Source organism: Melanotaenia boesemani, chromosome 11, assembly GCF_017639745.1.
Source record: "Melanotaenia boesemani isolate fMelBoe1 chromosome 11, fMelBoe1.pri, whole genome shotgun sequence".
Taxonomy (NCBI): Eukaryota; Metazoa; Chordata; class Actinopteri; order Atheriniformes; family Melanotaeniidae; genus Melanotaenia; species Melanotaenia boesemani.
In genome coordinates this window covers 5,797,276-5,824,908 of record NC_055692.1, presented here as the reverse complement: position 1 = coordinate 5,824,908, position 27,633 = coordinate 5,797,276, and the positions used below count along the sequence as shown (strand labels likewise).

The window sequence follows — 27,633 nt, the reverse complement described above, 5'->3', positions numbered from 1 at the left end:
TCAGTCTTGGACAGATTTAGCTGAAGGTGGCGATCCTTCATCCATGTAGAGATATCAGCAAGGCATGCTGATATTTGCATTGAGATGGTTGTGTCATCAGGTGGGCAAGAAAGGAAAAGCTGAGTGTCATCTGCATAGCAGTGGTAGGAGAAACCATGAGAGCTAATGACTGCACCAAGTGAGGAGGTGTATAGTGAAAAGAGAAGAGGGCCAAGCACCGAGCTCTGAGGCACCCCTGTTGTCAGCCCATGTGATCTGGACATTCCCCCTTGCCAAGATACTTTGAATGATCTCCCTGTGAGGTAGGACGTAAACCACGAGAGGACAGATCCTGAGATGCCAAGCTCCAAGAGTGTGGAGTATATGATGGTTAATCATGTCAAAGGCAGCAGACAGGCCCAGCAGTATAAGGACTGAGGATTGACCAGTGGATCTGGCAAGGCGTAGGGAATCAGTAACTGACAGGAGAGCAGTTTCAGTAGAGTGGCCCTGCCTATAGCCAGATTGATAAGGATCAAACAGGTTGTTGTCTTGGAGGAACTGTGAGACCTGACTGAAGACGCCACGCTCTAGCAATTTAGACATGAATGGAAGCAGTGAGACCGGCCGGTAGTTTTCAACCTGGGCTGGGTTGAGTGTGGGTTTCTTCAGCAGCGGGGTAACCCGAGCTTGCTTGAAGGCAGAGGGAAAGACAGTGGATTTAAGAGAGGAATTAATAATATGGGTTACTGCAGATTTGACTGTAGGTAAAATGCTCTTCAGGATGTCAGAGGGAACAGGATCAAGAGAACAGGTTGTGGGTTTTGAGCTGACTAGAAGTTTAGAGACTTTGTCCTCATTTAGAGAGCGGAAAGAGCAAAGTGAGGCACCAGTAGCTGGTTTGGTAAGGCTGAGTTGGTCAGGCTCAGTGAATTGGTTACTGATGGTAGCAACTTTTTCAGTGAAGTAGGAAGCAAACATTTCTGCAGTCAGCACAGTGGGGGGCTGAGTATGTGGTGGAGATAGAAGAGAGTTAAGGTCTTAGTGAAGAAGTCAGTGAAGAGTGTCATAACATGCTCTCTAGGGGTGTGGTACCCAGGCACCACAGTGAAGGACAGAAAGGGTGGGCAGAAGATCATAGACATGGCCCAAAAAATAATCAGCTGCCACCTGTCCTTTCAGTATGCAATATTAAGATCCCATTGCTTCAGCAGAGTCAAATCCATCACTCAAAGAGCAGCTGACAGCACATCTGATTAAATGTAACTCTGGTCTGAATCACATGCAATTTGGCTTCAGGAATTATGGCACTTCACAGAAAGAGTACGAACACAGCTTGGCAAGGGAGGAGTTGTTGCCGCTGTTTTCTTTGACTTGTGTAAAGCCTTTGGCAATGTGAATCATAAGGTCCTTATCTCTAAACTTTCTTATTTTAATTTTCCAGCACAAACACTAACATGACTTTTATCATAGTTGTCAAATAGACGGCAATGTGTTACATTACATGAAGATCACAATGGGTGTGTCTCACTGATCTGTGCTAGGTCCTTTACTTTTTAGTCATTATATTAATGATCTTCCACAACATTTTCATGGAGTGGGCATACAACTATATGCTGATGACACTGAATATACTTGCAAAAACCACTCAGTCAGCAGGCAGAGAAATGAACTCATTACACCAGGGACCATCAGCTCTGGTCCTCGAGGGTCGATGTCCAGCAGGTATTGTATTTTTCCCTGCAGTAACACACCTGATTCAAATGCATGTGTCATTAACAGACTTGTGCAGAACTTGACAACAAGCTAGTGAAGATCTCTTTTATTTTATTTATTTCAAGACCTCAAGTGTAGCAACAGTAAACATTAAAGCAAAAAGCCGTAACATCAATGTAAGAGGTGAGCTTATGATGAAAGTAAACATCACTTGATGTTGGCAATAAGATATCCAGGCCACTGTAAACAATCACTGGCACCATGGCAACCATGTCTCAAACAATGACCCCAACCCCCCCCCCCCCAACACACACACACACACACACACCTCAAGTAAATGAAGCAAAACCAGAGTGCCAGATCTGGAGATGAAGTAATTGGGGCTGCTGTGTATGGGAGCTGAGTGAATTCATTTTCACAAGTTTAACAAAAGGGCTCTATGCATCAAGGAAAATAGAAAAGTCATCTCTCCAGGTAATTGTTGTTTGTGCCTCTGCAAAGGAAGAACCACTCACCTTAACAATTGACGAGAATTGGAGAAGGGGGCAGCAGCATACATCTTCAGTCTCATTAATCTCTGCAGGATTCAGAAGCTGTTCTGTCTATCATGTGCTCAGAAATAAGAGGCACAGATGTACTTTATCGCAATGGCAATGAATACCACATAACAAACCCCTTTATTCTTTAGCTGTGTTGAATATGGCATGTTTAAGATTACCACAGAAAAGCAACAAAAAGGAGTGTCCATCCATCTTTGGTAACAATTTCATCCTATTCTTTTAAAGGGGGTTTTGGGCCCCAGTGGGCTTTATTCAACAGGAGCTTGACAGAAACTATCTCTATTCTAAACAAAGTAAAACACAGTCTGGACCACAAATCACTCCACATTCTGTATAGCTCCCTGATCTTACCTTAGTTACAATACTGTGCAGAAGTCTGGGGAAATACTTATGACTATACAACACAACCACTATTCATACTGCAGAAAAGCGCTGAAGAATAATCCATAATATTGGTTACAGAGATCACACAAATTCACTGTTTACAAAATCAGAAATATTAAAATTTACAGATATGGTTAATTTTCAAACAGCTCAGATCATGTCCAAAGCTATGCACATTCTACTACCTGGGAATATTCAAATATTGTTTCTTAATAGAGATGGGGGTTATAATGTGAGGGGAGAACTTAATTTAAAACATCATTTCTCACGTACAAAATTAAAAAGTTTTTGTGTTTCCGTTTGTGGAGTGAGGTTGTGGAACAGGTTGGGGGTGGAGCTCAAGCCATGTCCAAGCATGATCCAGTTTAAAAGGTGGCACAAACACATGGTTCCAGTAAATAAGTCATATATATATATATATATATATATATATATATATATATATATATATATATATATATGATTGCCTCAACGGACGAAGTGCTCAGTGAATGTCTCAGGCAGCGGAAAACAGATCATGTGGTGATGGAGGAACCATCATGGGAGGAAAAGCCTCTCTATGGGATGTAGCACTGACAGATAACTGAAGTGGCTGATATCGAGAAATCCTACCAATGGCTAGAAAGTGCTGGACTGAAAGACAGCACAGAGGCACTGATCATAGCTGCACAGGAGCAGGCCTTGAGCACCAGAGCAGTAGAGGCCCAGTTATACCATACAAGACAAGGCCCCAGGTGCAGACTGTGCAAAGAGGCCCTTGAGACAATCCAGCACATAACTGCAGGGTGTAAGATGCTGGCAGGGAAAGCTTACAAGGAGCGTCATAACCAAGTGGCTGGTATAGTGTACAGGAACATCTGTGTGGAGTACAGACTGGAAGCCCCGAGGTCAAGGTGGGAAACACCTCAGAAGGTGGTAGAGAATAACCGAGCTAAGATACTGTGGGACTTCCAGATCCAGACCGACAAAATGGTAATTGCAAACCAGCTGGACATTGTGGTGATGGACAAACAGCAGAGGACAGCCGTTGTGGTTGAATTGCGACGTCTGAAAGAAGAACTTGAGAAGGCCTGGAAAGTGAAGGCAACAGTGGTGCCCGTGTTCACCGGAGCACTCGAGGCAGTAACCCCCAAACTGGAAGAGTGGCTACAGCAGATCCCAGGACAAAACTCAGACATCTTGGTCCAGAAGAGTGCAGTCCTAGAAACAGCAAAGATACTGCGCAGAACCCTCAAGCTCCCAGGCCTCTAGTCGAGGACCCTCGCCCACGGAGGGCGAGGGGGCAATTTATATATATATATATATATATAATGTGTTTGTTTTTTTTGTTTGTTTTTTTTTTTTCGGGAGACTGAGTATGAATAAGCTTATGCTTCAACCTACTTCTTTTCGGACTTGTTGGGTTTATATATTATTGATTGTTGTATTATCTTCATTGTGTTATGTATTTATTCATGTTTTGATTGTCTTGTTTCATTCAGTTTACTCCTTTATGTTATTTACACATGTTCGAAATTAAAGGGAATAACATGCAGCAAAGAGTCCCAGGCTGGGACTCAAACCTGGGCTGGCTGCTCCAAGGAGCTGTAGCCTCTATACATGGAGCAACTGCTCAACCATTTGAGCAAAATGCCACCCCAACTTCATCCTATTCAGGGTCACTGGGACTGCTAGAGTCTTTTCCTGCTGCTGTCATGTGAGAGGAGGGTTACACCCTGGAAAGGTCACAGTCCATCATAGGATCAACAAGGAGACCAGCTAGGCAAATATCCATCCATGTTTGCACTCGTAGAACCAACTTAGATTGAACCTTATCCACATATACACACAGAAAACATACCTATAAAACCCTGAGATTTATAGTGAAAGTTGTCAGTACTTCAGGGCGTTCAGATTATGTGAGGGCCTCTAACAGTCACTGCTTACATTTTATCGGAGTGACACCTATGTCGCACTGTTACCCATTGTGCATTGTGCACTTTAGTACAGTGTTTCTCAATCCTGGTCCTCAGGGACCCCTGCCCTGCATCTTTAGAGGTTTCCATACTGTAACACACCTGACTCAAGTGAATGGCTTATTAGCAGACTTGCAAAGCATTTGTCAAGTAGTTCAGTTAGTCAGAATCAAGGGTGAAAACAACTAAAACGTGTAGAGCGGGGTCCCTGAGAACCAGGATTGAGAAACACTGCTCTAGCATAACAAACCAGCAACTTGTCTTGGTAATGCCAATGCAATCCTGCTCTAAGACGACAAGTGAAGGTGAGAGTAGAGATGCTGTAGACATAGCATGCACTGATGCCTGATGCCTCATCTGCTTATGATTACTTACAGAAATTTTACATGCTGAATGTAAAAGATTCTGCACTTTTCAGCATTTTTTTTTCTTGCTTTCATATTTAGGGGAAGAGGTAAGCTGTAAAGAGCTGTTTGGCAAAAATAGTCTTCTATGACACTAAAAACAGAAACTAAACACAGATCAATATTTGTGCCTTTCAACACAATCATTCACAATCATTTTTTATATCTTCAGGTTTGGACCAAACTGTTTGGAAAAACATAATCATGACTATTCCAGTGTCACCTTTATATGCATTATTTAAGTTTTTGGTTGCTTTCTAGTGGCAGGTATTTAGGACCATGTAATGACATTTCATCTTTGTAGGTCTGGCGATGTTTGCTGCAGGAGATAATTAGATATCTCATATCACATAACAAAGTCTACAGAGCTTCTGTAGTTGGGTTGTTTGGACCAACTAGAGTTCAGGTGACTGAAAAAATAAATTTTCTTCTTTTCAGAAGTGGCTGTTAATGTATGACCCAAAGTCAAACTTCCTAACAAAGTTCAGTGACATTTGTCTTTACATTTTTGACACATTTTGATGCTGCTTCCACAGCAGCAATTATTTTTGACGATGACATTTTCGATATGTCAAATGCTTTAAAAGCCAGAATGTATTTGACTGGCCGTGAAGATCAGAGTGACACAGTTAGACTGGATGATGAACACAGCAGGCCATTTAGAGAGAGCGAGGTAGGGACTTCTGTCAGGCGTTAGTAGAGACCAAAAGGTGAATAAACTCAGAACAATCCAAAAGCCTTGTGTCACCTCACATTTCTTTATCTTTTGCTTCCAAGCAACCAGACTTTCTCTCACACTCTGACTTCTCTGACTTTCTCTCACACGTTTGAAAGTAGTCTTGTTCTCCAGGTTTTCTGAAAGTCTTTTAAGTTTTTTTCGGGGGGGGTTTGACAGTTTTTTGGTTTTTGTTCAAGTCTCTACCTCTGATGTTGTTGTTGAAAACAGGTGGTAGCAGTGGTAGCACAGTAAACTTTTAGAAGATGCAACATACCAGAAGCAGGTATGCCAAATGACACAAGAACTGGACTAAAAATCAGTGGCAACAGGTCTGATGGAGAAATTAATCTTCCCTCAGAGCCTGGAACTCAACATTACTGAAGCAGTGTGGCATAATCTTGACAGAGAACAAAAGAAAAGGCGGCCAATATTCAAAGAACTTTGAAAAATCCTTCAAGAAGGCTGGAAAACTATTCCTGAAGACTACTTAAAGAAATGACAGGAAAGTTTGTATAAGAGGGTTCAAGATGTGTTGACGAATAAAGGTAGTCATACTAAATGTAGGCTAGTTGGTTGGGAAAAGCCATAAAACAGTTTAATAAAAAATGCTAAACAGTAGCTGAAGGGGATATAAAAACATTGTTTGCACACCTGTAAGAGCAGTAGTTAAGTAAGACTGTAATTATCGAGTGGAAAATAAGCGCAGCAGTCGAGATTATCAGCGCCTTGCACACATTTTAAGCACTGGCTTCAGTGTGTGGGTCAGATTAAAAAGAAGAAAAGAAAATTACAGGGGTAAGTGGTTAAGGTCAGTGTAATCAGATCTCTTTGCACGCAGCATTATAAACAAACTGCAGATGAGAAAGAACCTCATGGACTGGAGGGCAGTGTCAGGGTTTCGCCAGTTTGTTGAGGTCTCAAACCCAACCAAAGATGCTTCTCAGGCTTTCTGACAATGCTCCTTGCCAGAGGCATGATCGGGGTACCCGAAAAGTCATCTTTTGAATTCTCTCTAATTAACCCAATCACCTGCTGTAATCCTCAAAGAAGTGTTTGATAACTTTACCTGGAGAAAAGATTAGCATTAAGCCATTGCCATGGGAAACCTCTTAGATCCACCCAGCTTTGGGGCCTTTAACAATGGAGCCAATGTATCAATACTGCAGGGGGATGGACTGCTGAGTTTTAGATAAAGAGAAGCATGACTGTGGAATATAATAACTTTTAACAGAACTCTACCTGAATTGCATTTATTCATTATCTGCAATAATGTATATTTTATATGCACCCTCTTGCAGAGATCATTTGAATGTCAACTCAATCTTTCTTTGAAATTCATTTATCCTTTTTCCATCCATCCATGCATATGCTATACCCACTTATTCCAGTGCAGGGTCACATGGGGGCTGGAGCCTATCACAACTGCTATCAGATGAGAGGCAGGGTACGCCCTGGGCAATTCACTAGGGTCAGTTGTTCATTAAAATGTATTAAAAAGAATCCTGCACAAGGTTTCCTATAATGCTGTATGGCAGTTCATTTCTACTCATCAGTAAAGCAGCACAATGTGAGCAGCCACCTAGTATTCAACCTTTAGTATTCAATTTAGTATTTAACCTTTTTTCTTCCTCTGTTTCAGTTCCGTACATTTGACCCATGTAAACAGCTGTGGTGCAGTCACCCGGACAACCCTTACTTCTGCAAAACCAAGAAAGGCCCACCCCTCGACGGGACAGAGTGCGCTCCGGGGAAAGTAAGTTTGCATGCTTGCTGAGTCGGGCTGAGGGTTAAGGCCCATTCATGCTCGATGCAGAAAACGGATGTTTCGCCCGTCTTCTGCGTCAGTTACTGACATAATTTGGTCCATTTTCAGGGAGATTAGCTACCTCTCGCTTGATAGAGAAGACAGAGCATTAACACCAGAAATTGCGGAGACAGTGCTGAGCAGAATAGCTGACATGCGACCAGAGAAAGAAATAAACAAACCAGAGAAGCAGAGAAGGATCAGGAAGGGATCAAAAAAGCAGAAGAAGAATAAAGGCAAGCACAACAACTGTAGAACTTGTGCAAGCTTTTGAAGAAAGACTATATGTGAGTGTTTAAGTTGTGTTATGCAGTTGGAAAAAACTTTATAGTGATGCATTACCGCTACCACAAGGTGTCTGAAACTGACATCGCCTCACGGGAGTGAACTCTGGAGTTCACCAGTGGAGGAACTGACTTAACAATCATGGAAACGTAAAAGACACATGGAAGTATGAGGACAGCAACGTATGACAAAGTACAAAATGGAAGTCGCTCTTCACGTTCGTAAGGGAGCATAAATGGGCCTTTAATCAACAGATTACACATATCTACATGATAGAAATAATAGATACAGAGTCTGTTTTAATGCCTGTTTTATTACACCAGTCATTCCCAGTCCGCCTCTTCCTGCTGTTCTGGGAAATGCTTTCCACGTGTTTTATGGCTGCAGGCATTTGTTCGGATCTGGTCACAGGAACACAAGTGAGCTTCAACACAGATCCGGAGTGATAAGGGCTGGCTTGTTGTGTCTCTTTGTGTTCCAAGGGGGTCTGTGCAGGCCAATTATGATCTTCCACAGCAAGCTTAGAAAACCATTTCCTAATGGTCTTTTCAGTGGTCAGCTGTATTGTGTAACAGGAAGAAATCCATCAAAAACTCGGGTCGGTGCCCCCTCAGTTAATTTAATAATGCGAATCCAGCCTCAGACCAGAAGTACATCTTCACTTCAGTATAAATGCTTTGTCAATACATATATGCATCTATATATATATATATATATATATATATATATATATATATATATATATATATACACATAAAATTAGTTTTTGTTTGTTTGTTTTTCCTGTGTTGTGGAAGAGCTAGCTAACGTTTGTCTTGCCTTTCCTTCCTCCTTCCACCCTGTTATCTTGCTTAGTGGTGCTACAAAGGTCACTGCATGTGGAAAAACCCAAATCAGATCAAGCAAGATGGTGCCTGGGGCTCCTGGAGCAAATATGGCTCCTGCTCACGCTCTTGTGGAACTGGAGTTCGCTTCCGAACACGGCAGTGCAACAACCCTGTGTAAGTAATTGAAGCAACAGTACCAAGAGCACACGTCATGGGTGATATTACCAGCAGTTGAACCCTAAAAAGCCTGCTGAATATGAATCTCCCATAAACCTTTGTGATCCAGATAAATTGTGCTTTTAAAAAGAGCCCCACCCCCTCAGATAGGAACATAACATATTCCATTTTCTTTGCTAATCAGCGTGATTGCATTGTACAATATTGAAAAGTATTTGAAACAGCTTATTTGGCTTATTAATGAGACACTGATTATACAAAACATGGAATAATTGATAATCACTGACAAAGTTTATATTCAAACAAAATCCGGGTTTACAGTGTAGATACATATTTGGTTGTCATCTTCAGCTTTACCACTAGGTGTCACTAAATTAAAAAGCTAAAACATAGTCTGCTTGTCTCAGCTCTGGATATAACTCAGTATAAGTGAAGTAAATAATCTGTCTCTCTTCAAAAGAACTTCACTTATTCAGCAGAGACAGCATGAAGTAAATGAACCATCATATTGTGTTGACATGCGTTGTAAATTCTGATGGCAGCACAGACTCCAAAGGGGCCTGCATCACTATGAGGATGATTTGTTCCCATTGTTTGAAAGAAAAGCTTGCTGTCCGTTCAGCTCCTCTGATCTTCATTCATCTCTTCCCCACAGACCTTCCAACGGCGGCCAGGACTGCCCGGGAGTGAACTATGAGTATCAGCTCTGCAACACAGACGACTGCCCCAAGCACTTCGAAGATTTCCGAGCTCAGCAGTGCCAGCTCCGCAACTCCCACTTTGAATTCCAAAATGCCAAACACCACTGGCTTCCCTACGAGCATCCTGATGGTAAGCTTTAAAATGTCAACGTGAGGCGGTGACAATGAAAGCCTCTGAGTTCAGCGGATGATGTGGACTCAGCCTGAACTAAGAAATGACTTTCCATATTCAAAACAGGGATATTCCCTGTAGATCAGCATGCTGACTACAATGTTTTGTCCAAAAGCAACATATTACTCTTCATTTTCCAAATCTGTCCTTCTGTATGTTGTGCCTTATTCTTTCCTCCTTTGCTGTGCTGCTTTGTAGAGTTTAAAGCCATTCAACTGCTGAATTTGACCTTTGGGAAAATATGAGACATTTCTGTTCTGTTGCAAGGAACTGCCTTCTTTTTAATAGTATGTTCTTTATCAGATGTTGCTTTTATCTGACTTTGTTTGGTTCAGCTCTCAGCTACTTATTGTGCTTAAATTGGTGGGATTTCTGAATTCAGACTTGTAGAAAAGAAGTTGGTACATCTGCAGAGAGACAGCAGAGACATGAGACAGTGAAGTGGGAGCTCATTGTTCTGGGGAAAAGTCTGCAGCAGTTTGACAAAAAGGTACAAAAAAGTGGTTTTTGACAGATGTATGAATAAGCAAATTTATATTGTGTTGTCAGGAATTTGTTAATGGGATTTGTTAATTTTTTTTAAATTTCAGAAATGGTTTAAATGATGTACTAATAGAAAGTGCAGTCAAGCTGCAGCTTTATGTGAGTAATACACTCCATTACTGTAGGATGAATAAAGCAAGTTCAGGTTATTTAATTTTTTCTTAAAGAAATGGAAGCAACAGTAAAAGAAATGTGAGCACTCATCAATATCCTTGTACCAGGTTCTTTCAGCAGCGCTTATCTAAAAATTTACTTCTGAACTGGAATACATTTGGTCCTGTATTTTCTTCACACACTTCTCTGTTCTGCTATTTTAAATGTGAGACATTTGGCACAAAGATAATTATTCAAATTTTCCTTCATCCCACAATCATTTGATGATTGGACCATCTGCTTTTCTTTTACAGCCGCCATGCAGTGGAGTTCACTAACACATGAAGAGCTGCAGCTCCATAAACAGTCAAATCTCAGCAGAACTTCTTTTTTTCTTTTCAAAATTACATAAATCTGACATGATTCACTCTAAATTTGAACTTTTTGTCTTTTCTCATGGTGCTGACAAAATGTGTGTTTGTGTGTGTGGGTGATTTTTAATGGTATTTTTTAATGCCAGGGGACTGCATGTGTACATTAGCCTGAGGCTAACTCTGGTACAATGGAAACATTTATGTTTGAAATGTTACATGGTCCTTAATGAATAAATTATAATAAAATACAAAAAGTATATATTATATATATATATATATATATATATATATATATATATATATATATAGTGGTCCCTCGTTAATCGTGGGAGTTACGTTCTAAAAATAACCCACAATAGGCGAAATTCACAAAGTAGTCAGCTTTATTTTTTACGACTAAAACCTCTCACTACACACTTTATACACCTTTCTCTGACAGGCATTAACATTTTCACACTTTTCTCTCTTGTTTAAACACCCTCAAAGTTCAAACCTTTGTAGAAAAATAAGTCCAGTATTATAAAATGAATGCAGAACACAAAGCGCTGTAAAAAAAAAGAAAGAAAAAAAAAAACATGCAAAATTGTACAAAAAAAATCTGCGAAACTGCGAGGCCGCGAAAGGTGAACCGCGTCATAGTGAGGGACCACTGTGTATATATATATATATGTGTGTGTGTGTGTGTGTGTGTGTGTAAGGAATAGTCAGTGGAATTAAAGAACAATAAGACAACAATACTCAGGTAGGCTGTGGTGTTATTTGTGCAATCATGTAAAAAACAACTCAAAGTGCTCTACATAAAAACTAAAAGCATTACATCAAGATGCAATAGAAACAATAAAAATAAGAAAATTTAAAAGAAATTAAATAAAAACAAAACAAAATCTGTTGACTGTGGCAAAAATTTCCCTGATCTGGTCCTCCAGTGTTAACCAAAAATCTTGCCAACAGGTCCTTCCACTTACATCAGTGAAGGACAGAAAATCAGCACTAGGCCTGTCGCGAGAAGCAATAAGTCAATTAATTGAACGATAAGAAAATAAGAGCACGATAAGTTTGCCGGCCGCGATAATTTTTATTAGTCCCCCCTTTACCATAAACTGTGTATGACAATAGGTTTCACTATGGAGTATTTCGACTAAACGCTCTGGTTTCTTGCGGAGTGATCTCTCTGGTGTCATACTTGACAGCAGCATGTTGCAGCACGAGCCGGTAAGCCGCATTTGTTTTGCAGGGCTGCCAACACGCAATGGCCGTGAGACTTGCGTATTTAAGTGGGTTCTCACGCTCTTGTGCTAAACCTCCGATTCTCATGCTGAAATATGTAAATAAGTCGAATGGAGAAATAATAGATGCAAGCACCTCCTCTTTTATCATTTCGCTGCTCCCCACATGTAAGCAGAACACACACATTCTAGCTTACGACGTCAGTACAAAGCCCCCACTTCCTGGTCTACCGTAATAACCCTTGTAATCCGCAGGCACATTACGCAAATAGAGTCAGCCTATATACTAGCGTATTTGACAAAATACACATTAAGAGCAATGCCGGCTAATCGAGAGGTTTGGGAGGATTCCCAGTGGGCCGCATTACTTTTGGGCCGGCGTATTGATCTTTGAAAATGTGTACTTGCATTATTATGGCATATGTCATTATATTAGTTGAGAATGGTCTCAAAATGACACATTAGCGCTTTGCGCAATATTATCGTTTATCCCGATAATTTCTGAGAAAATTTATCGTACAGCTAAATTTGTTATCGTGACAGGCCTAATCAGCACCACACTGCACATCGTCCCACCATGCTGAAAGATATTTAACTTAGCACAATGTTCCATTGTTTATTATACATGATGGACCTCCGGAAGAATAGCTGCAGCTTTTTTCAGCTACCAATGGGAATCCTAACAAAATGAAAAGTGAAATTGAATGCTTAGTTGGAACTAAGGGGCCCAAGGTGTGGTGAAAAAATACCCCCCACACATACACCATCAGCAGCTTGAATTGTTGATAAAGTCAAGACTCCTCAGACTAGCAACGTTTTTCCATCTTCAATTTTTTTGGTGTGTCTGTGTTAATTGTAGTCCAACTGACAAGATGAGCACCTCATGATTTAGCCAGTGAGAGTTTATGTCCATTCTAGTTTTGTTCAAAAGCTGATAGTCATGGTTTTATGTTGACCACTAAATTATGATGAGCTGCAGAGCTGTTCCAACATGCCTGCAGGTAAAGGAGCAGAGTTTTCACGCTGATACGGAAAGATGTCATAGTTTTTTGTTTTTCATATAGAGAACTATGAGGAGCTCTTGGATGCTGACTTGTGAGAATGATGAGATCACACATTTAGCTGCGGGGATCCTCAGCTTTCTGACAGGAGTGGCACCCAGTGGTGCTCTGCTTACCTCTGAAATCAGCAAGGTGCTGGACCTTTTCTCTTCTTAAAAGCATTCTTTGTAAATGCGTGAAAACCCTGTTGCTTTAGCAACAACGTGCCACATTAAAAGTCACTTAAATCCCATTTCTTCCTCATTCTGATGCCTAAATTCACTGAGTTGCTGCCACGTGATTGGCCAGTTAGCTATTAATGTTAACAAATTACACAGGTGGACATAGTAAAGTGTCCAGAGATGGTATAATTTGCAAGTGAATAGCTTAAATATTTTGGGGCTACAGTTTGACTAGTCCACAACAAGGTGAGAAGCGGAAACCTTCGGGAAATTTTACTTTTTAACATATTACGGCACCACAGTTTAAATTCAGCATCAATATTTTCACCAAACTGTAGAAAAATCTGTCTTCCTCATCATAATATCCTATTTTTTAAGGAGAGAATTAGGACTGATCTGCTCCACAGACCCTACAATGAACTGAACTCTAATTTCCATATCTTTTACAGACAGATCACAAATGAAACACGATGCATTTATTAAAGCCCGACTCTGCTGATGGTAGTAAAACTGCAACAATGAAAGTTCAGATGTTTGACCCTGTAGAAGGATTTTGAGACGCGCTGTGGACAGGGAAAAAGAGAAAAAAAAGTCAGGTATAATCACTCTGAACCAGAGAGGAGGGCTGTATCATCACCACAGCAACCCTTACTGATGGATGCTTAGTTATTAGCAGCTTACTCACCTTTTTATGACATTTCTGTCAAAATGCTGCTACAAATTGCTTTTAAAGACACAAATTTCAGCAGTTCACACTGTGGAGAGAGATTTAGTACAGTTTTACTCAGATGTTTATGGAGCTAAGATGAAGTCTTATCCTGTTTTGTATCTCTCATGAACACAAATAAAAATCTACAAGTGCAGATCAGTTCTGCAAGTCTGAACACATAGCTCAGTTTTGCAAGTACAAAACCTTTATCCTGTCTTTTACACATGAAAACAGATCACATGCTGATTTGCCTTCTCTCCAAACATCCCAAATAAATGAAGTATTTATTTATAACTACAAGAGTTATATGTTTCATCTGAGTCTCAAAAGAAGCCTAAGATGTGTGAGATTAGTACAGAAGTAGCTGAATCATGATGTTTTACTGTGTTGAAAATGGAAATGTAAACAGTTATTTGCATGTTACTGTCAGTGAAAACCAGAGGATAGCAGCCCGATTCATCTAGGAATTAGTAAAGTAATGTCTGATGAGCAGCTGTGTAAAAGTTGAAGCTAATAAAGTGAACTTGAGTGGTTTTAAAGATGGGAGGGGTCATGCAGGTAAATATTTCAGGAAGCCATCAGCTGATGTTGATGATCAACACCTCTGTCAAGGGTCAGAGTCAGGAGTTGTCCAAACCTTATCCAAAACCCAGCTGCTGTCCAGGTTTCCATTAAAACTGTCATTATTCTCTAATAATTCAGTAATCTGTTCTTGTAGCCAACAAGAGATGCCACCTGTATTGCCAGTCAAAGGAGACGGGAGATGTGGCGTACATGAAGCAGCTGGTGCATGATGGGACGAGATGCTCGTACAGGGATGCCTACAGTATCTGCGTGCGTGGAGAATGCGTGGTAAGGACACGTCAAACCACATCATGTTCAAAGCTGCAGCAGGTAATGATGCGCAGCAGGAGGCTGAACTCTAAAAGCTTTCGACTGATTCATTCAGCAAAGCAGCAGGATGTCAGGAAAGTTCACACCGAGCCAGTTTTACAGCATTTTAATCTTGGACATTTGCTCAGTTTAGAAGAAACCTTCCTAATAAGTTCTTGATTTATTATTAACAGTTTGCCCCGACATTTCTCAGCAAACACGTTAAACAATAAATCAAGAAACATAGGGTAAGATTGGGCGGGGGGGGAGTCAAGCAGGAAATAAGCAATAAGTTAGAAAACAAATGGCTCATGCCCTGCAGGGCTCCAATTTTCACTTTTTTATTGCAGTAAACGTGTCATTCTTCAAAGCCTCGGCCTGAAAATCTTACAGATTTGGTGGAATAAACAAAAGTAGATTGGAGCCCTGCAGCGTGCCAGTAATTTGCTTCTTTTCTAATCTTGAGATTTCCACCCGCTCGCCCCAGATAAATTACAACAAGCAGGTCAGAAGCTTTGTGTCAATCCTGTTGCAGCTGCGTCCTCATCAGCCTCAACAGCTTCTACACACTCCAATTTGTGTTGCGAATGCAAGGATTTAACAGCAAATTTCTGTGGTGGAAATATCCAAATATGCTGAATATTTAAATCTGTATAACCTTACTTGGCTCTCACATAATGTTCTTGACTGAAAAAGAGATTCAAAGTGCCTGAAACAGTTAATGTCACGAGTCCCTTCGACTTCCTGCATCCAAATAACTGATACACCAGCAGCTAACCAAGGTGTCTCTGAAATATTTGAGAAACCCATTCTATGTCAAATCATATTGTAAATGTTACTGTCTCCCTCTGTGCGGGAAAAGTCGCAGCCCATTTGTCTCTCTTTTCTTGCTCTGCAGAAAGTTGGTTGCGACAGAGCAATCGGCTCGAATAAAGTTGAGGACAAATGCGGGGTTTGTGGTGGAGACAACTCCCACTGCCGCACTGTCAAAGGAACCTTCACCCGTACACCAAAGAAAGCTGGTAAGGACACATGGAGCCTTTAGCGCCTCAAAACGAATCAAAAAGAATGTTTATTTATATACATGTATCAGGAGGAGCCAGTCCTAGCAATGAGCAGGCCATCTTAAGATAATAAGGCTGAAGCAAAGCAAGCATAAATTCAGAGCTGAAAGAACTTACATTCATATGAACCCTGCAGAAGCCTTTGTCAAAGCTGAAATGAATTTCTTTTTACCGGAACATGTTTGAGTGCTTTTACATTTATGTTAACGCTCACTCTTATTTTCTGATTTTGTCTTCTTGTCTGTGGCTTTCAGCCAAAAACAAAAAGCTCCCAAAAGATTTTATAAATCCTGATAGACCAAAGCACTCAAACATAATTGCTCAAACAAAATGCGTTTTGTTGGAAAATATGCAGCTGCACATAAATATAAAATTGGTACAAAAGGGAGTTTATACAGGAGGACAATAATTTATTTGATCTGCAGTTGTGGAAAAGGAGCGTTTTATGTTTTATGTCCTCTAGTTCCAAATATGTCATAATATTGAGAGACTCTAACCTCTGACAGTACATGATAGATTACAGTCAAAAGAAGCAGAAGTAGTGTGCAAGAAAAGAAATTAACAGCCAGGTGTAGTTAATCAAAGACTTTTGAACATCATCAGTATTTGCTCCTCTGTGAAAGTGATGCTTTGGTCGTTTGCTGATCTGCAGCATTCAGGGGAATTTTGTCTGAAGGAAGGACAATAGCAATGATCTTAGAAAAGCAACTATTTCTTCTCATCTGGGAGCATTTCCAAGCTATTTGGAGTTCATTATTCCACAGTCAGAGTGAATATTCACAGGTGGAAATTATTCAAGTCAGCTGCCTATCTTAACAGTAGGGAACATCCCAAGTTCAACCTGAGGTCAGACTGTAGACTCCCCAGGACCTAGACACCATGCAGTCACTGAATGCATCATGAACTCCTTCGTATTAAAAAGTATTCTAGAGTCAAATGTTAGACCATCTGTCTGGTTGGAACCATTGGACTTCCTGTTGTCTTTCTATCATCTTCAACCAGTCTGCCCATTCTCCTCTGACCTCTGACATCAACCAGACATGCTGGTCCAGACAACTGCTGCTCACTGGATATTTTCTTATCTTCAGACCATTCTCTGTAAAACCTAGAGATGGTTGTGTGTGAAAATCCCAGTAAAGACTCAGACCAACAATCATACCACATTCCAATCCTCATTCTTCCTCATTCGGATGCTCGGTTTGAACCTCAGCAAGTTGTTTTGACCATCTCTACATGACTAAATGCACTGAGTTGCTGCCAAGTGATTAGCTGATTTAGATATTTGTGTTAAAAAGGCAATTGAACAAGTGGACCTAATAAAGTGGCCGAGGAGTGTATGTGTCAGATCTTGAAGGAGCATCGATCATCTCTAGCTGCCAGACTAGCTGCTGCAGTTTGTTCTCTTCTTCTGTAGGAAGCTGCTAAATGAAAAGCACAATGTTAATTTCAAAACTAGGAGGAGTTTTCCATGAGTTGGTTTCTGTTTTCAGTGAATCTGTGAATCGTTTTAAAGATTCATACTTAAAAATCACAGGAGCAACCCTCCTAAAATGTGCTAAAATGTCCACCATCTCCTGCAGGTCTCTATGTTGCTGTTCCTTCATATTCACAGCCAATAAATGAGTGCGAAGGGAGGGTGCAGGGTGATGAGGATCTAACAGCCTTTAAAACCCTGAACTGACTCCTTCTGAGTTGCTCCAATTAATGTAAAATTAATTGAACCACTCTTTCATTAATTTCTCTTTACAATAATTAAATTTTTTTATTCAAATGTGGGAATAAATCAGTGGTGCTGACGCTTTTGTGTAAACTTTAATTCAAGCTCCTTCTTAAAGCTTATGTGTCTTCTTAACCTTCACTGTGTAAAAGTGCACAAATACTCAGGCGTGCCCACACAAACTGAATAAGGGTACGAATCTGGTGCACTGAGGTTTTGCCAGCTAAACTGATAAGCTGAATGAGTTTGTTCATTTCTTTAACAAAAGACATGTCACAGTAACTGCGAGCATGATTGATGAGACGGTTTCATGACGCATTCACATGACGGTTTATGACAGCAGCCTTTTCAGTCCTGAACACTTTATCGTTAAATCAGCAGAGACCATCGGAGAGAAATGAAGATGATCAGCATGACGGCTTCATGAAACCGTTCAGAGCTGCACATTGTGTTGCCTGTCCATCCCTTTCTGTTTCCTCCCATCTCACCCTCATTTAACCACTCACCTTTTTAACAGGAAAACAGTTAAGCAAGAGAGCCCAAAATGACACCCCCTTGCTGGAAAACACAATATGCAAGTATCCAGTGTTACTGACTCCCATCCTTTTGTAGAACATCCTGTCTAGCTTGTAGTCCAGATAGATGCCTGTAGATCTGGAGACATGCGTCTTATCAGCTGCTGTTTTTTCTTCTGTTTCATGTTACTAATCAAGTGTCTGGGTTCATTATGACTTTTATTTTATTGTTATTCTTTTTTTTATTTTAATGGCCATTTAATGTACATGTTAGGGGTGTAACAATAACTTGATCCAAACTGATGCATCGTTTCAGTGATTGATGATCCAATAGCATTAATACCAATTGAAGATATGGGTCAAGTTGTTGACTTTTGCTTTGTTCTAGCAATCAAAATTTACCTAAAGTCTGACTTCCCATCCCCCCATGTGTACCCATTTACTTACCCCCAGTGTAAGTAAATGTAACATATGTTGTTTTAATATCAACAATACAATATTTAATGCAGCATTCATAAAGCATAATGTTGCCAACCACCTACCTGGAAAGTAGTAATTATCTGTTCAAACTAATTACATTTTATGAAGAGGATGTACAAAATAATGAAACCACCAGATGTGAAAACTGTGTACAATTAAACAGCCAATAATCCTAAAGCACTGTGATGAAACTGCAATACGATGCAGGATGAACCAAGTAAACAATCACTGAATAAAATATAATCCCTTTGCTTAACTTTTTATATTAGATAATTATTTCCTCAAAACCCTTTTTTTTTTTCAAAGGTCTTAGTTAAATGAGCCACCCTTTTCCCAGTCTGTGCCCTAGCCCACCCATCAAAAATTTTCTAGACCCCTGGATATATCCTCATTTCAATCATTAAAGTAGCGTTGGGGCAGAATTGGTTATTTGAGCAAACACTGAATCGATACAATACCGTGATCAGTTTTTTTTATTTACACCCCAATAACATGTCTGAGAAATAAGCACCTTGACAAATCGGCAGGTGCAGACAGGTGTCTCATTAAACACCCCCCTGCAGACCTGTGGAAGCAATCATGGATGTAGTTGGACATTTGCAGGATGATTATTGCATCTTTCTTCCTGTAAAAGCCCTCTAATGACATTATCATCTCTTCCGAGTGGCTGTGATTCTGAAATTGTCACAGATTTTTCAAAATGGATTCCAGTCTTAAAATTACCACCAGCTACTTTGCCACCTGTTGTAACTTCACAGGAGCTCTGCAGCAGCATGTTAGTTGCATTCATAATCATCTCAACCACTCTGCTGCTTCCAGAGCGTCAGGTCTGCTAGACAAATCTTAGCCCAAGCAATTACCCCGCTGCAGTCTACTCCTGGTGAGAAATAGTTTGCCTCCTCATCCACAGAGAGAATTCCTCTGGTCCCTGCTTCACTAATTAAATGTGCCTCCACTGTAGGTAATACTGTTGCAGAGACTGTGAAACGGTGTGAAGAGATAACCCTGAAATACTGACTGATTTATTTTTGTTTTAAAGGGAAGACCCGTGGAGCCTTCTCTTTGCCCAAAGGAGCTCGAAATGTGTTTTTAAATGAAAGCGAGGATTCTAGAAATGTGCTGGGTGAGTCATGGTAGGTTTGTTAGTGGTGGGCATCGCTGGCAGAAGGCAGCTTTGCTGGCCTAACCCGTTAGTCATGCCTTATTGAAACATGGCCAGAGGCTGTTTCCATTCACATCCTGCGTCAACTTTGTGTCACAGATGACACGCAGAAGGATATGAATGAGCTTTATGCTGTGTTTCGCTAAACCTTTTCCCTGCAGGCTTCTACAGAAGAAAGGAAAGTCGACATCACCCTTTCATATTTCTCCTTCAAACTTTTTTTTATTGAGCAAAGTGAGGAAAACTTCTGCTCCGCGTGTGATGTCCACCACTGCAAACAGATTTTTTCTGTATGTGCTTAACGTACCTGTTTCTGTCTTATCTTTCCTAACCTATCCCTGCTGCATCTGCTGCTGCTGCAAATTCAAAGGTTACCTTAAGATGTTTCTCATTCCTCCTGGAGCTAGACATATGATGATCCAGGAGCATGAGGCCTCACCTCAAGTTCTTGGTAAGTGTGACTTCCCTCCATGAATACATGACATCAGAGGAAGACATAAAGTAGCTCATCACCGTCCTCATCATGCTTCCCAGGAAGACTAATGGGAACATATTCTTTAAGATGAAAGATTACAGACTCTGCATAATTTATTTCTGGTAACTTCTAGGCTGAGAAAAATAGTGTTCATATAGAAAATTCGCCATATATTAAAGACAGGTTCTTACTTTACCAGGTTCACTTACATCTAAAGATATAAAGATTTCTCGTTACTTTTCTATATTTAGGTTAATTCAGATGCAGCCGAGTTGAAAAAATTGTGTTTTTTCTTTATACAGATCAACAGAAACACAGAATAATTCAGTGCGAAATATCTTCATGTTTATATTTTGTTATCCAAACCAGTGCAGAGGATGATGAACTGAGGCACAGGCACCCTGGTAGGGGCTTTAATAGAGAAAAAAGCTAGTGTGACACTGGCACGTTGATTCAAGGATTCAAGGATTCAAGGAACTTTATTGTCATACCAGCTCACATTTACATGTTTATGGTACGAAATTAGAGCTGAGGTCCCGGTTTGAGCTATAAGAAGGAGGGCAATAAGTGAAATAAAATAAGACATGAAAAAAAATAGAAATATAGGCTAAATATAAATAGAATATAAGCTAAATACAATAGAATATAAACAGCAAAATTTTAAATAAAAATAACAGTAAACACTAAAGAGCCCAGTTTGCATGTGCAGCCTAGATAAATATGTGCAAGTATGTATGTGCATGAGGTAGTGATAGTCCAAAGTATAACACTTCTAATATTAATATTAATGATATTGCACTTGTATGGACAGCAGGTAAACATGTAAACATGTGGACAGGTAAAGTGTTTGCAGTGCAGGTCTGTTTGTCGGAGTGGGGGGGTGGATTCAGTTGGGGTGGGGATGGGGGGGGTGGGGGCAGGGCAGCAGGGTTTGGGCTGGTGTTCAGAGGTGGGGAAGTAGGGTGGGGAAGGGTGGGGAGGAGTCTACAAGGCATGGCAAGAGTTCAGCAGTCTGACAGCTTCAGGGAAGAAGCTGTTCCTGAACCTGGTGGTCTTGCTCCTTATGCATCTTAGCCGCCTGCCTGAGGGGAGGGGTTGGAAAAGTCCATGTGCTGGATGGGTGGAGTCCTTCATGATGCGGAGGGCCCTCCCCCTGCATCGTGCTGTGTAGAGGTCTGAGGTGGTGGGAGGAACTGGAGTGAGGAACAGATTTATTACATGTGCTGCAAAGTTTGTCTTGCTGTTAAAATTTTATGTTGGTATTTGTTGGGGCCTTAAAAAGGCCTTCATGTTAGACTTTAACCATTCTTATTTATTTAGCTGTGGATCCTAACTGTTAAAAAAAGGCATTTGAAGCATTAAAAACTGAGCAGGTGAAAACGTTCATGTGTCGTAATTGTCGGCTGCTCTGTTAGTTTGCAATTTGGTGCTAATTTGGTCGACTGCTTTGGTTATGATCAAAAGAGCTGGTAAGAGCTGGGAAATACTATAGTACTGGTTAGGTATGAGAAGTAATGAGATGTTAATGACATCAATGCCATGATCAATTCTGCCTATTGATCTGGTTTTTTATTGATTTCCTCATCAATCCCTGACCCAATTTTTGATGAGGAAACAAGTAGACAACACAAGTTTACACTGTAAAAAACTGTCTGACAAATATTCTAAAAAAAGAGTTAAAAAAACAATGGATTACCTAATGTAAAACCAGTAGGTCAACCAGGAATGCAGTATAATTAACCCTGTTGTGACGTCTATTGATGAAATTCTGCTACTTTAACTGGAAACTAATTAACCAGGTGAATAGAATAAAATAGAATAGAATAGATATTTATTGTCATTGTAACATGTGAGATATACAACAAAATTAAAAAGTGCCCAACAGTCAAAGTACAATGCAGCAACATACATTTAACATTCAACCATAAAAACCTGAATAAAAACAGCTAAGTTAAATAAAAAACAACTCATCTTCCTCGCAGTCGACCTTATACTCATTTATATGGCACATATTGTATGTATTGTATTATATTAGGAGGAAAACTCAGAGTTCTTCAGTGATGAACTCTCCAGCATCCAGAGGAAGCAGGAAGTTACGCCATTCATTTGATGACTGTATTGAATTAAAAGAAAAAAACATATTGCAGCTGCACATCAGGCTGATTTCCAGCAAGTATTCTCCTCATGTAAGGAGGATGGAGCAGAGTAGCGATTAGGCTGCGGATTCTTCCGAGCAACAATATAGATCCTATGATCTATTACTGGCCCTTTCAACACAGACACTAGAGCTGAGGCATTGTCGTGTCTCTGAAGGAAATGTAGCCGTGCTCTGGATCACCTCTTCCAGCGACAGACAGACATGGTTTACTGGCAGTCAGTGAGCTGGCCAGCACCTGTTGGCACAGATACATGTATTGATTACGATGCTATAGAAAACTGGGAACCGGCTCCTCAGTGGAATCATTTCTGATTCCCGTCCCTAGTACCTAGTACTGAAAAAATGACATTATCCTGAACTGCAAGGCGTAGAAAGTCCTACGTCAACAGTGAAGAAGTGTTTAGATATGCGGCTCCTTTCTCTGTAATCCACTCAGCATCATGAGCTCCCTCATCGGCTCTATTGAGCACATCAGATCTGATTTCCTCATAAACTTTGAATAGACCTAGGGTTCCTAAACAACTTTGTATGAATCATGAGTGGAAAAACTTTACACTTCTTAAAGTAACAGTTACTATGCAGTTTGAATGCAACCTAGAAAATGACTCGGTTTCGTTACTGTTCCTTCAGCAGGACACTCAGGGTCGTTAACAGGCAACAAAATGAGAAAAAAGTGTAAGGATCTCATTCTTTTGCTAGATTTTAAAAGAATTTGCTAGAATTCTGGGTGGTATAGATCGAACAAGATTTTGGAAACATTCCTCAGAGATTTTGCTCCATATTGACATGACAGCATCACACAGTTGCTGCACATACATGATGAGAATCTCCCGTTCCACCACATCCAGAAGCTGCTCTATAGGATTGAGATCTGGTGACTGTGGAGGCCACTGGAGTCCAGTGAACTCATTATGTTGGCTTTGGTGTTTAAACCATGTCATGTTTTTACAAAAGAGTCCAAGGTGTGAAAATAAAATATTCCCTGCACCATTACACCACCAGCAGCCTGAACTGTTGATCCAAGGCAGGATGGATCCATGTTTTCATGATGTTTCCAGCAGATTCTGAGTCTAGCATCTGAATGTGGAGCTGAAATGGAGACTCATCAGACCAGCAACGTTTCTCCATCTTCTATTGTCCAGTGTTGGTGAGTGTGTGAATTGTAGCCTCAGTTTCCTGTTCTTAGCTGACAGGAGGCACCCGGTGTGTCTTCTGCTGCTGTAGCCCATCTGCTTCAAGGTTGCACATGTTGTGTGTTCAGAGATGCTGTTCTGCAGACCTTGAATGGAACCAGTGCTGGATTTCCTGTTGTCTTTCGGTCATCTCCAACCAGTCTGCCCATTCTCCTCTGACCTCTGACATCAACCAGACATTCTGGTCCAGACATCTGCTTCTCGCTGGATAATTTCTCTTTTTCAGACCGTTCTCTGGAAACCCTAGAGATGGTTGTGTGTGAAAATCCCAGAAGATCAGCAGTTTCTCAAACACTCAGACCAGCCCATCTGACACCAACAAGGAATTGTAGTTAATAATTGACCTTTTTTTTAAATGTTAGCCAGTTTGTAGAAAGATGTGATTTAAATCAGCGGGCTTGAGGCCTCTTTTATCTGAGTAGATTGTGCTGGAAGGTGCAAAGAAAGTCCTGCTTTGAGTTGATCTTTGCCCCCTAATTTGCTGCCTCCTGACTTTAAGAGTCTCTTAATAAGGTTTGACTGACAGGAAAAGCTCTCTGGCTAAATCTCCAATCTGTCAAATAGACTCAATCACAGACAACAGTAATTCTGGAGTAGACTGGATAGTGATGGAACAACAGCGCAAGAGGATTATCTTTTTTTTTTTTTTTAAAGAAAGGTATATAAAAGGGAAAGTAAGTCAGCTGCTGTGTCTTGTTCAAATTTCCATATCAAATTTTGTCATATGGAATAAAGTCATACCTTTAAATAAATCCAGAGCATGTTTGGCCATCAAATACACTCCAGTTCAGAATTTAAATAGCTGCTTTTTTATTTGATCTTTAATCCTGCTCTCGAAGTTAAAAGTCAACCCTTGCTCGTGCCTATATAGAGAAATGTGACTCTGAAGTGAACTGACCTTAAAAATAAAATATTAAGCACTGTTAGGAGTCAAGACCTGGCATGTTTAATTTCACGGCTCTTGCACTTCATTTTTTGCTAAGTGTCTTGCATCATAGTGTTGATGTGCTCTTAACAAAGATCTGAAAAACTATAGGAAGATCTGCCTCATCAGGCTTGTTTTTGTGTCTGCTTTTCACTACAGTTACTGTAACTACAGAAAAGTTATATCAATAGAAAACTTTATATCAGACTAATACTATTTTTATCACCATTTTTTCAGTTAAATTTAAATCAAAATAGGATGTATGGTAAAAAGAAATCTATTAAAGTTTAGATTTTTATCATCTGTGATTAATCATTTTTATGTGTGCAGGGCTGTAAATGAACCTTTTTCATCACTAGCCAACGTTGCTGGTAGATTATTAAAGTTACCAGCCAATCAGATTTTTTTCAGGGAAAATAATCCAGATTATAAACTGAATGCATTTAACTCTTTTATGTTTTTTATTTTTTACATGAAAATGCTGAACAACAAATTTCTTCACTTTTTCCAGCAAGAAACATGCAAACCGGCCGCTAACCAGCTGAGTTATTTACACCGTCCAACCACCACGTTTGTTTTTCTTTCACTCCATTTGAATTTATCTCCACATTCAGCTGCGCTTTGTTCAGCTCATGAAAAACTCCTCATAAAGCAAGCAAGCAGCCAATAGATGCATGATGTCATGGAATAGTGCTCATCTGAAATGTGGTGATTTGCTTCCTTCAGCATAGTGATGTAAGAGCCAGCTCTTTTCATAGATTTGACTTCATTAGAAGAGATAGTTTATATTTACCCACCTATCAATCTATGTTCCTTTGCTTCTCTGGCCAGCTGTGTTGGCTCCGAGGCTGCTCGGTGTGAAACTGATCGGCTTTGTTTGAAACCCTGTGGCTCTGGAAGAATCAATATATACTCCATAACAGCAGCTGTCAAACATTTTGTGCAGGGTCTGTATCTGGCTTTTGAAGAAGCATGTTCCCCCGAGACCATTTGAACATTTGTTGTAGCATCAGAATTATGGAGCTGCTTTAGTTTCATGAACCGCATCCATCTTCATGCCACCATCATTACCTGCAAAATGATGTGCTGATGGATTGGTGATTTTTCACACCTGCTTATGTTGTAAAATGCATCTTTTACTCAACGTCCTGCTGTTAGTTCTGCACTTCTGTCAAAGTCACTGTAAATATTTGGTGTACACTGTAATGTTGACCCACCACGGAAAAAAAAAAGAAAACTGTCTTATGACAGTCATTGATGTACATTAAATGATAAATGCTGATGTTTAAGAATAATCACTTAAAATACATCGTAAAAATTTTTACAAAATTATCATTTAAAGGGCAGAAATTTAATTTCATTAAACTGATTAATTGAGAATCGTGTAATTGATAACGTTGCGTGGAGTGTTGTCTGCAGCTCATGACAATGACTGATTGCAGCAATAAAGAACCAGGCAACAGGTCACTACATCCTCAACGGGAAAGGAGATGAGCTCAAGTCCAGGAGCTTTATTGACCTGGGTGTGGAGTGGCACTACATCATCGAGGGGGACGTGGAGACGCTGCAGACTGACGGACCTCTGCATGACCCTGTGGTGGTTCTGGTAATAAACTCTTTCTTCCCTGTTCAGCTCATTTTTAAATGAATCTTAAAAAAGTGTCATTCATGCTAATCAGCACTGCATTAAAGAGACAGGCAAGCCGTTTCTACCACTGAGCCGCTCTAATACACAACTTAATCTATGATGAGCCAAACGTGGACACTGCTGACGCCAACATGCAGCTTTTTTCTTCAATGGGATGCAGTTAAATCATGCTGCTCTGCTCCAAAAGACTATTCTTGTGGTTATTCATCCACTCCAGCTCCTATCAGCAGTGGAAACATTCAGTTGTGGACAGCAGGTTTTACTGAAGGCTGCAATGCTGAGCACAGCCCCAAAATATGTTTAACAGACACATTCAACCTGCACATAATCTAATTCTGATATAAATAGACTGTATGATGCCACAGCTGGGTACAGATTAATAAAAAAACACTGGACCAAATACTCGTAGCTCAGCTAAGTCCTTCCTCCCAACTCCCATATGATCTAATGAGCAGACATTGATGTTATTGGAGCAACAAAGCAAGAGAGTTATATCGAAAAATAGAAAGTAATAAAAAGTGATCTTCATTGTTCACGATCACAAGCTTTATGTCACTGCTGCTGCTTTACGTTGTCATTAATATGGTCTCAACATTTAGTCACCAGAGACCAGAAAACCTTAGTCACCTCTAAACATCACTCCGGAACAGGCTAAATCTGGACTCCTCAGACCACATGACCTTCCATTGCTGCAGAGTCCAATCATTATGCTTCTGAAGCCTTTTTTAACCGGTTAGCGTCACTAATTATTAGTTTTCTTAAAGCTACACAGCTGTTCAGTCCCAATCCCTTGAGTTCCCTTCACATTGTTCATGTGGAAATGCTCTTATTTTCACTATTACACACAGCCCTGCGTTCTACTGGTGTTTCTTTTTTTAGAAGATTTGATTTCACCAAGCATTTAAGGGATTACCAATCATAATCATTCAAGATATTTTCTGACCACGTTTTATGCTAGAAGACAATGGTTCCCCACTATCCTGCCTTGGACCGTTCTTAACACAGTTTTAGTATTTACAGCAACTTCCTAGATGTTTACTTGATGCAAATAATTTGACCCTTCTGAAACAGAAACATCCACAACCACAGGGTGTGTTTTCCTACATGGTTGTTAAAGAAATTAGAAGCTTCTTACAGCATCATTTAGGGTTAAATAACAGCTGAAACATAATCACTCGTGTCGCATCCAAGTTCCTTCATTGTTCTCCCTTGGGAGAAATTTCTCCTGGACAGAGGTATCTGCTACACAGACAACAGATAATAAATAGATAATTATCTATAAAAGTAAACACAAAAGCAATAAAATCAATAAACAAACAACAATCAAATCAGTGTCAATAAAAAGTTAATTAGAAAGTTCAAAAACAGCATTAATGATTAAAAAAATCCCCCTTAAGCAGTCATTTTCCAAGAAGCTCTTACCAATTTACTTAGATGAATCCAGAAGGTGACTTTTTTTATTTAGCCGTAATGTGTCTAACATCATCCACATTATGCCATGAATTATCTTGCATAACAAAACTTCTCAGTCACATTGAAGCAGCAGTTGAAACATCTGTAAGAAGAGAAGCGGG

The 27,633-nt window shown here is 40.1% G+C and overlaps 1 protein-coding gene across 1 annotated transcript in view; it reads left to right on the top strand.

Moving 5' to 3' along the window:
* adamts3 (ADAM metallopeptidase with thrombospondin type 1 motif, 3) overlaps positions 1-27,633 on the top strand; it is a 202,526-nt gene that overhangs the window by 153,086 nt on the left and 21,807 nt on the right. The window contains exons 11-17 of the mRNA XM_042000229.1: positions 7,356-7,469; positions 8,661-8,806; positions 9,465-9,640; positions 14,568-14,701; positions 15,621-15,744; positions 20,031-20,111; positions 25,854-26,017. Coding sequence (XP_041856163.1) covers positions 7,356-7,469; positions 8,661-8,806; positions 9,465-9,640; positions 14,568-14,701; positions 15,621-15,744; positions 20,031-20,111; positions 25,854-26,017 — 939 coding nt within the window. The remainder of the gene's footprint in view (positions 1-7,355; positions 7,470-8,660; positions 8,807-9,464; positions 9,641-14,567; positions 14,702-15,620; positions 15,745-20,030; positions 20,112-25,853; positions 26,018-27,633) is intronic.